This window comes from Callithrix jacchus, chromosome 2, assembly GCF_049354715.1.
Source record: "Callithrix jacchus isolate 240 chromosome 2, calJac240_pri, whole genome shotgun sequence".
Taxonomy (NCBI): domain Eukaryota; kingdom Metazoa; phylum Chordata; class Mammalia; order Primates; family Cebidae; genus Callithrix; species Callithrix jacchus.
In genome coordinates, this window is record NC_133503.1 from 57594859 (window position 1) to 57603905 (window position 9047).

Genomic DNA, 9047 nt, shown 5'->3' on the forward strand with positions numbered 1-9047 from the left:
GGCTTACACAGCAGAAATCCACCCCTCACAGCTCTACAGGCCAGAAGTCCAATGTCGAGGCATGGGCAGGGCCGAGCCCCCTCTCAGGGCACTAGGGGAGGACCTGTCCTTTCTCTTGCAGCTCCCGGCAGCCCAGGGTGTTCTTGGCTTGTGGCTGCCTCCCTCCAGTCTCTGCTCCGTCTCCACGTGGCCTTCTCTCTGTCTGTCTTCCCTCTTGTCTCTCCTAAGGACACTGGTCACTGGACTAGGGTCCACCCTAACCCAGCGTGAGTGCATCTTAATAGGATTATAGCTGCAAAGACCGTTTACAGATAAGGTTCCCCTCTGAGTTTTCCAGGGGATGTGAATTTTAGGGGTCACCATTCAACCAAGTACAGTGACGTAGCAAGTGAGGAGCTCATTGCAGCGTGGCTGACAACAGCGTTTGCTTCCCCATATGGTGGATGCAGGGTCCCCCACTCAGAACTGCCGCCTGCCCTGCAGCGGTGGGTGCCCAGGACCTTCAGGGTGGTCACAGGCGGGAGGAGAGCTAGGTTGCTCTGCCCCTCCTGGCATTGGGGGTGTCCAGGGCATCCTAGGGGCTGCGGATGAGTGTGGAGGGCGTTCCAGGGAGTGCTTCCTGGGTGGTGGGGGAGGGGCGTGTGTGGCTGGGGGGAGGCCAGCTCCTCTTGGGAAGCCAGCCTGGTCACCCCTGAGCCCAGAATAGGGGAAGGGGAGAGGGGAACTGGTTGGCGAGGGGGATGGGAACATGGAGGTGCTGCCTCAGGCTTGGGGAGGTGCGTGGTGTCCCTACCCCAGGCTCTGGCAGCCTCACTCCCGGCATGTGCCTGGGGAAAGGCAGGAAGGCACAAAGGCCTTGTGTCTGGCGGGCGGTAGAGACTTGTGTCACATACAACTGAACCTGGCAGCCTAGGCCAGCCCAGGTTCTGGCAAAGCCCCAGGTGCTCCTAGCCTGAGTATAGGGTTTGTTTAGGGGTTAGATATTTTAATCTTAGCCAACACCAGATTTCACAGGAGGGTAAAATCAGCCACACTAGGCCATCCCTTGCCAGGGTGGTTCGTCCTGCGTTTGGAGGCTGGGCATTCTGAGCCTTCAGGGAGGCAGAGGGCAGCCTGGGGCAGCAGTAGGGGAGTCAGAGAGGCAACCTGGAGCGATGGTGGGAGGTCGAGGGTGGCCTGGGGTGATGGTGGGACTCTGTCCAGAGGTTGGGCATTGGGTGCAGGCTGCTGGGGAGGCGGAAGGGCAGCATGGGGTGAAGGTAGGAGGGTGCCTGGATCTAGCTATGCCTGATACATGCTCTTTTACTTACAGGTCCTCCATAGCCACCGCCCCTGCTCCCAGTTCTCAGCCTAAAATCAAAGCTCCACAAGCAAGTCCCTTAGCCAAGCCGTCACAGTCCGCATCTCCCCAGCCCCTTGGCCCCCCTTTGAGGATGGAACTACCAGCCCCCCTGAGCATGGGAAGCTCCGCTCGGGCACCTGCATTGCCCTCAGCAGGCAGGAGGAGCTTGGCTGAATCCTTGGGGGTCAGCAGGGTGGGTTCTGGCTCCAGGCTGAAGCCAGAGGCCCCAATGGCAAAGGGTAAGCACCCCCTTTAATGCAGGAGGGCAAGCGGCTGGGGTGCAGGAGGCCACTGGGGCCGAAGCTCTGGGAGTCTCTCCTGGCTGAACTCTGCAGAGTGTGTTGTTTCACCGCTAGCCCCAACATCCTCCTCTCTGTCTCTGACTCTGTTCTCCATGACACCTGCACACAGCCTCCTGGGGTCCTGGCGCTCTCTGTGTGGTGGCTGCAAGCGTCCTGAGGGCTATGCTGTTTGCCGGGCGCTGTTGCCCAACCCTCCTCATCCGCACGTCCTGCTGATACCTACAGTGCCCCACTCAGCGCAGTTTGGCAGTGACACCTGGCGGCTTGCAGTGGCCTGGCTTTGCCGTGGTCTGTGGGGTCTCCTGCCAGTTGCTTTGACAACACTGCACTGTTGCTACAGCACTCTGTCACCACATACCAGAGATGGCACCCTGGGTCCCGTCCCCACAGTGGTGTTCCAGTGAAGGCTCCTTGTGCCCCATCCCCCCCGCTGGCGTCCTGGTGATAGTGCCCTGTGCTCCATACCCCCGCTGGCGTCCTGGTGATGGCACCATGTGCCCTGAGAGCTCTGGTGCCTCCCAGGCCTGGACTGGGGCCCCTGGGACCACACAATCCTGTTTCATGGCCTCACGTGTTTTGGGAATGGGGAGCTAGCTTTTTTCTAAGCACCTGGGGGGAATCTTAAGAGTTTCCGGTGGCTTTATCTAGCTGGGCTCAGAGAACATGCTGGGCTGTAAAAGGTTTTTCCAGATTCTTTCCTTCGGCCGAGTTCTCATTATTAAAGCCACGCCCTGGGTCCTGCTAGACCTGGGTTCACACATGTGCCTGCTGGACAGGACCCAGAAGCTAGGAAAGCCTGCAGACGGGCAGCTGTGGCTCAGCTGTTCCCGCTGTGCAGCAGAGGATCAGAGTCCATGGGGCTCATCCTGTCATGTTCCCATCCATTTGGCAGAAGCGGAGGTTGAGGTCCAGGGATAGGGAGCGATTCCCCCAGGGACACAGCAGGGGAGGCCCAGCTGGGAGCCCCCTCCCCTGACTCCCTGCCTGGTGCTCCTGATGCCTACGGGCCAGCTGGCAGTGCGGGTGTCTGAGGATGGAGTGGCTGTGGGAAGATGGCAGGGGGAGGCGCAGCCATCCCTGCAGACACCCCATTCCCAGCACTCCTTCCTCACGCCCTGACCCCTTGCTTCTCACCCAGACCTGAGCAACAGCAGCCAGGAAGGCAAGGAGGATGGGCCGGCAGGGTGGAGAGCGAACCTGAAGCCTGTGGATGGAAGAAACCCAGCTGAGAGGTTAGGGGCAGGTGGGGCTGGCTCCCGGTACCCTATAGGCACTTAATAAATGCAGTGAGTATGTAACTGACCAATTGACATGCCCATCTAGGAATGGACGAACCTCCCTGTGAGTAGCAGACACTGGGGTCGCTGTCCTGGTTTGGGGGCAGCCTTGCTGCGTGTCGCATCTGGGCACTGCAGCACACGTGTGTGTTCACACAGCATGTCTGCAGCTGGGGTGGAGTCTCCCCATGTGTGGGTCCTGTGGGGTCCTGAGCTCATACCTGGAGTTTTGCTTACACCACAGTAGGTGGTGGTGGACACACCCGGGATTGCAGGAGAGTCCAGCAGGTGTAGTTGGTGGGCTGGGATGTGGCGTTTGCTCAGAAGGCCGCCTGCTCCCTTCAGCTGGTCTGCACATGGCCTGGGAGCCCTCCGGCTCCGGTTCAGGTTCCGACCTCCTGCCTTCTTCCCAGGACTCTGAAGCCCAAGGAGCCACATGCCCTGGCAGAGCCGAGGGCGGGGGAGGCCCCCAGGAAGGTCTCAGGTAGCTTCGTGGGGAGCGTGCACATCACCCTGACCCCCGTGAGGCCTGACAGGACGCCGAGCCCAGCCAGCCCAGGACCCAGCCTCCTAGGTACTGCTGGATGGGCCCCAGGTGCCCAGCTGGCCTTCCCTCTTGGGTGGGGGTCCCAGGGCTGGACCTGTAGTGCCACCTCCTGGGGTGTGTGAGGAGGAGCCTGGTCAGCCAGAGGAGCTGGTGGTCCTGGGCAGGTCTGTGTGCGTATGTTCACCCATGTGGTGTGTGTGTGTGTGTGTGTGTGTGTGTGTGTTCCTAGCACTCAAACCTCCCCGGATCCAGGTCCGGCTCTTGTGTCACTTCCCATGTGACCTTGAGCAGCCAGCAGCCCCCTGGGTGGACGTGGTCAGGCTGGGCAGGACGTGGGTTTAGGTCTGTGAGGCCAACCCTGTGCCAGCCAGGGAGGTCCAGGGCACAGGGAGGGCCAGGCTACCCAGTCAGCTGTGGGCTGTGCTAGGGCAGACCCCAGGCTCTCGGCAGCCCTGTTCTAACGCATGGCTCTTTCCCTCCACCTGGGGGCAGCCAGGTCCCCCTCCCCACCTTGCCGCAGGAAACTGGCCGTCCCTGCCAGCCTCCACGTTTCTGACAACTGGCTTCACTCGGAGCCGCCTGGAGAGGAAGCCCCAGTGCAGAGCTGGAAGGAGGAAGAGAAGAAACCCCATCCTCAGGGCAAACCAGGTCAGCCCCAGAGATACCGCTGCCGTTTGGGGTGTGGGTGAAGGGAGCCTTCCTCTGAGGAGGCAGTGCCTGCTGGGGCTTTGGAGGATGCATTGGAGCTCACAGAGCCTAGAATGGACGGAAAGCCTGGAGGAAGGACCCAGCCCCATGCCCCGGGCCCACCCTCATGAATAAGAAACCCCACCTGCCTTAGAGCACCTTGTCACAGACACCTGATCATGATGGTGTCTGCTTCTGGCCGCTTGAGGGACTAGGGTGGCCGGGGTGTTGCTGACCTGGAGGAGGGCAGGGTGCAAGGTGGGGATGGGTCTCTGGGCTACTCATGTGTCTGTGGGGCTGTGGCAGGGCAGCCAGTGGGTATGTGGGGCAATAGGGAGGCAGGGCTGGGGCCAGTTGTGCCAAGGGCAGGCTCCTTCCAAGTGGTGTCCTGGTGGAGTTGGGCCTGGTGGCCAAGGCCTGGAGGCTCACCCTGCCCCTTCTCCAGGGAGACCTTTGTGCTCAGTCAATGTTCTTGCTCCACTTGGCGAGACGGCGACCTCCCCGGTCAGGGTGAGTAGCAGTGGGGAGCTGGGCAGGGCCCCAGCCCTCCGGCATCCTCACCACCCCTTCATCCCCAGCTGCACCCCGACTACCTCCCCCCGGAGGAGATCCAGAGGCAGCTGCAGGACATTGAGAGGCAGCTGGACACCCTGGAGCTTCGTGGTGTGGAGCTGGAGAAGCGGCTGCGGGCAGCTGAGGGAGGTGAGCACCTGGGCCTGGCCCTGGGGCACCCTTACTCCCACAGACACCCTCGACTCTGGGGCCAGGGGCCGAGAACCCTGGTGGGCCCCCTGCCCCAGCTGGCTCCTCTCCCCAGATAACACTGAAGATGGCCTCATGGTGGACTGGTTCTGGCTCATTCACAAGAAGCAGCTTCTGCTGAGACAGGAGTCAGAGCTGATGTACAAGTGAGAGCCCAGCCTCGGGCCCGTCCTCGAAGGCCAGGCCTGTGTTGCCGGGGGACGGGGTGGCAGGGTGAGGCCTCAGACGTGTGTCTGTATGGCGTGTCCAGGCCCTCATTGCAGGCTGAGCGGGGTGGACGGGAATGGGGCAGCAGAGTCAGGCCTCAGACTTGGGGGATGAGGCAGGCCTCAGGTCCAGACCCTCATCGTGGGCTGGGCGGGCCAGGGAGTGGACAGGGGCAGCGGGGTCAGCCTCAGACACGTGTCTCTGCGGCAGGTCCAAGGCACAGCGTCTGGAGGAGCAGCAGCAGGACATCGAGGGGGAGCTGCGCCGGCTCATGGCCAAGCCCGGTGCGTCCCCAACCTGCCTGCTAAGGGGCCCCAGCCGGGGATGCAGCAGAGCTCAGGGTGCCTGGGGGCAGGCTCTGCGAGGCCACCTGGCTGTCCTGGTGGTGAGACCTGCCCCTGAGCCACTCAGGCCCAGGTTTGAGTTTCAGCTCCCCAGCCTCCTGGCTGTGTATCCTCAGCTGAGGCACTTAGCCTTGCTGTGCTTGGATTCGGCCCCTGCAGAATGAGGATGCTAGACGCATTCACCTCACACAGCTGTTGTGAGGATGAAACGCATCAATTTGTGTAAGGCGTTTAGTGCAGCAGCAGTCAGGGTGAGCTGTGGGCATGACTTGTGATGCTGGGTGCCCTGGCTAAGGGTGCAGGCCCTGGCCATCCCGCCTCTGCCCTTTCCTTGCTCTGGGGCTGGGGACAGCAACGCCCTGAGCCTTAGTTTCCACATCTCTACGGCAAGTGTTGTTTTTGGGAGATGATGGGGAAGGGCCCCAGCACTTGGGCTGACCTCCCTCCCTCCCTCCCTCCCTCCCTCCCTCCTTCCCCACTCCCTCCTTCCCTCCCTCCCTCCCTCCCTCCTTCCTCTGCTCCAGGTGCCCCTAAGACCCCACCTTCCTCCTCCAAAAGAGGAGCCTGGTGCTTGGGTGGTGGGGACACTGTGTTCTGTAGGGGCATGGAGGGGCTCCCGCTGACAGAGCTGTCCCCGCAGAGGCTCTGAAGTCACCCCAGGAGCGGCGTCGGGAGCAGGAGCTGCTGGAGCGGTATGTGAGCACCGTGAATGATCGCAGTGACATCGTGGACTCGCTGGACGAGGACCGGCTCCGGTGAGGGGCAGGTGCCCCAGGAACACGGGGCTGGGGTCAGGCCCCTCCCACTCAGGCCAGGACTGGTCGTCTGGTCCATGCTCCCAGCCTTCAGGGTCAGCCGATCCCGTGGAACTTTCTGTCCAGAGTGGTTGTTGTCTGTGCCGTCCGGTGCAGCAGCCAGGGGCACACGTGGCCATCAGGAATTTTTTTTTTTTTTTTAGGTGGAGTCTGGTTCTGTCACTTGGGCTAGAGTACAGTGGTGCCATCTTGGCTAACTGCAACCTCCACCTCCCAGGTTCCAGCAATTCTCCTGCCTCAGCCCCCTGAGTAGCTGAGACTATAGGTGGCCACCTTCATGCCCAGATAATTTTTGTATTTTTGGTAGAGACAGGGTTTCACCATGTTGGCCAGGCTGGCCTTGAACGCCTGACCTTGTGATCTGCCCACATTGGCCTCCTAAAGTGCTGGGATTACAGGTGTGAGCCACCACACCCAGCCAAGGAACTTTTAAAAGTCCCGCTTTTTTTTTTGTATTTTTTTTGAGACAGTCTTGTTCTGTCACCCAGGCTGGAATACAACGGTGAGATCTTGGCTCATTGCAATCTCCACCTTCCAAGTTCAAGTTATTTTGTTGCCTTAGCTTCCCCAGTAGCTGGGATTACAGGCATCCACCACCACACCCAGTTAATTCCTTTTTTTTTTTTTAGTTTCTGTCTTGTTACCCAGGCTGGAGTGCAGTGGCATGATCTTGGCTCACTGCAACCTCCATCTGCCATGTTCAAGCAATTCTCCTGCCTCAGCCTCCCGAGTAGCTGGGATTACAGTCTTGTGCCACCACACCCGGCTAATTTTTTGTATTTTTAGTAGAGACAGGGTTTCACCATGTTGGCCAGGCTGGTCTCAAATTCCTGACTTCGTGATCCACCCACCTTGGCCTCCTAAAGTGGTGGGATTACAGGTATGAGCCACTGCGCCTGGCCATAAAGTCTTATTTTTTAACATAGACTTCTGAGGCCACATGTGTCTCCTGTCTGCTGCAAGGGCTGTGTATGACCAATGGCTTTCCTGTCTCATCTCATGGGGGTCCCGGGCATGGCACACAGGTCGGCAGCTGGAGCCCACATCTGTGAGCCCCTCTGTGAGCGTGAAGGGGCCTTGGCATGGGTCAGGCCAGGGCCCTTCTGTCCAGGTCACTGGTGTGGTCAGCCCAGGCCCTCCTGTCCCAGGTCACTGCTGAGGGGCTGGCCCTGGAGAGGGCAGGGACCTGGCATCTGTGGGAGCAGGCTCCCGGGCCAGGTATCATGGGACTAGGCGGAGCTCGGGGCTGGGGTGAGGTTGGCTGGAGACTGTCCATGGGCCCCTCCAGAGCACGTCCCCATTGTTGCTGTCGCTCACGACCAATCTGGTCTCGTTTCAGGGAACAAGAAGAAGACCAGATGCTGCAGGACATGATTGAGAAGCTGGGTGACTGGGCCGGGGGTGTTGGGGGCTAGGTGGGCTGGCTGGGTGGGCCGGGACTCCTGCTGGGGTGGTGGTGCTGGGGCCCTGCTCAGCCTTGGTGACTGGATGGGCAGGTTCACTCTGAGGGTGAGAGCTCCCTCCTGCCATTGAGAGGGCCAGGGGGCAGCTGGTAACCATGTGGTCATGGTGGGGACCAGCCCTCTGGAGCTCATGCAGGTGCTCATGCAGGAGGGCACAGGGCTTCCTGCAGGCTCTGAGGCCCCAGGAGGACTGTGGCCAGTGGAAGGGAAGGACGTTTCCTGCAGGGGGATTTGTGTGGGCCGTGGCCGTGCTGTGATGAGTGTGGCCTTGCTGTCCACCCATCCTCTAGACCTCCAGAGGAAGAAGTCCAAGTTCCGCTTGTCCAAGATCTGGTCATCAAAAAGCAAAAGCAGCACGTCCCAGTGAGTGGCCCATGGGGCTGTGGGCTGGCCCAGACCCAGCACTGGGACATGGACTCAGGAAGGGGCCTCCTGTCCCCGCAAGGGGCACGTGGACAGCAGGGACCTGTGCTACGGTCTGTGGCCTCAATAAAGAAACTGACCACATGGGCTTGGCCTCCTCTGCAGCCCCGTGTTTCCCTCGGTGCCCCTGGGCAGCCCCCCACCTGCCCAGGGTCTTGCCTGTCTCCCAGCTCTGCCCACAGCACTAATTTGCTCTGTGGCCTCAGGCAGGAGCTGACCCTCTCTGGGCCTGACCCCCGGAGGTGGACACTTTCCTAGCATCCTGGCACAGATGGGCTGGAGGTAGCGTCAGAGGTGGCGTTGGTGTAGACTGGGAACTCTTGGATCTGGTGTCCCCACATACCTCTGGCCTGAGACCTGTGACCTTGGTCTGCCAGGACTGGGGCCTGGGATGGAGGAGTGTGAGTCCTGGCCCTGGTCAGGGTGACTTCCTGGTGGCCAGAGCAGGATGTGGGGCCCCCCATCCTTTCCAGCTTTTAGTGAGTGGATGTGGTGGGAGGAGCGCTGAGCCAGGATCGCAGCTTCCCTGCAGGCCTCCATCTCCCCATCTGTGCTGGGAGGGGCAGGGTTCTGCTGCTTGTTGCTATACTGTTTCAGCTGCTGGGGGAGTCCTGGGGAGCCCTCAGCCATGGCAAAACACCAATGCTCTCCTCCTGGGTCAGGAGCCCCACAGCTCCCAGAAGGGTCCCAGCAGGTTCAGAGCCTGGAGCCCCCTCCATATGTGCATGGGCCCTGGGGAGCTTGTGCTGGCCGGGCCTCTGATGTTCCATGGCCTTCAGTGTGCCTGGTGTGGGACGTGGAGAGGGTGGGTAGAGCCCAGATGGAGTGCAGCCTCTGTAGTCTGCCCTGCTCCCAGCAGCTGTGTGGCCTCAGGCTAG

General features: G+C 60.8%; 1 protein-coding gene across 13 annotated transcripts in view; it reads left to right on the forward strand.

The window, feature by feature from the left end:
• Positions 1-8256, forward strand: part of MICALL2 (MICAL like 2) — a 31940-nt gene extending 23684 nt beyond the window's left edge. For 6 of the 13 annotated variants that reach the window (XM_054251324.2, XM_078364167.1, XM_054251348.2 and 3 more), the window contains 12 exons: positions 1313-1581; positions 2783-2876; positions 3335-3495; positions 3961-4116; positions 4601-4665; positions 4734-4857; positions 4973-5063; positions 5335-5408; positions 6109-6223; positions 7070-7163; positions 7623-7669; positions 8037-8256. In XM_054251324.2, the coding sequence (XP_054107299.2) occupies positions 1313-1581; positions 2783-2876; positions 3335-3495; positions 3961-4116; positions 4601-4665; positions 4734-4857; positions 4973-5063; positions 5335-5408; positions 6109-6223; positions 7070-7163; positions 7623-7661 (1282 nt within the window). In that variant the 3' untranslated portion in view covers positions 7662-7669; positions 8037-8256. The remainder of the gene's footprint in view (positions 1-1312; positions 1582-2782; positions 2877-3334; positions 3496-3960; positions 4117-4600; positions 4666-4733; positions 4858-4972; positions 5064-5334; positions 5409-6108; positions 6224-7069; positions 7164-7622; positions 7670-8036) is intronic. The other 7 variants (XM_035289815.3, XM_078364159.1, XM_078364168.1 and 4 more) reach the window with 3 other exon arrangements.
• Positions 8257-9047: the final 791 nt, after the last annotated feature.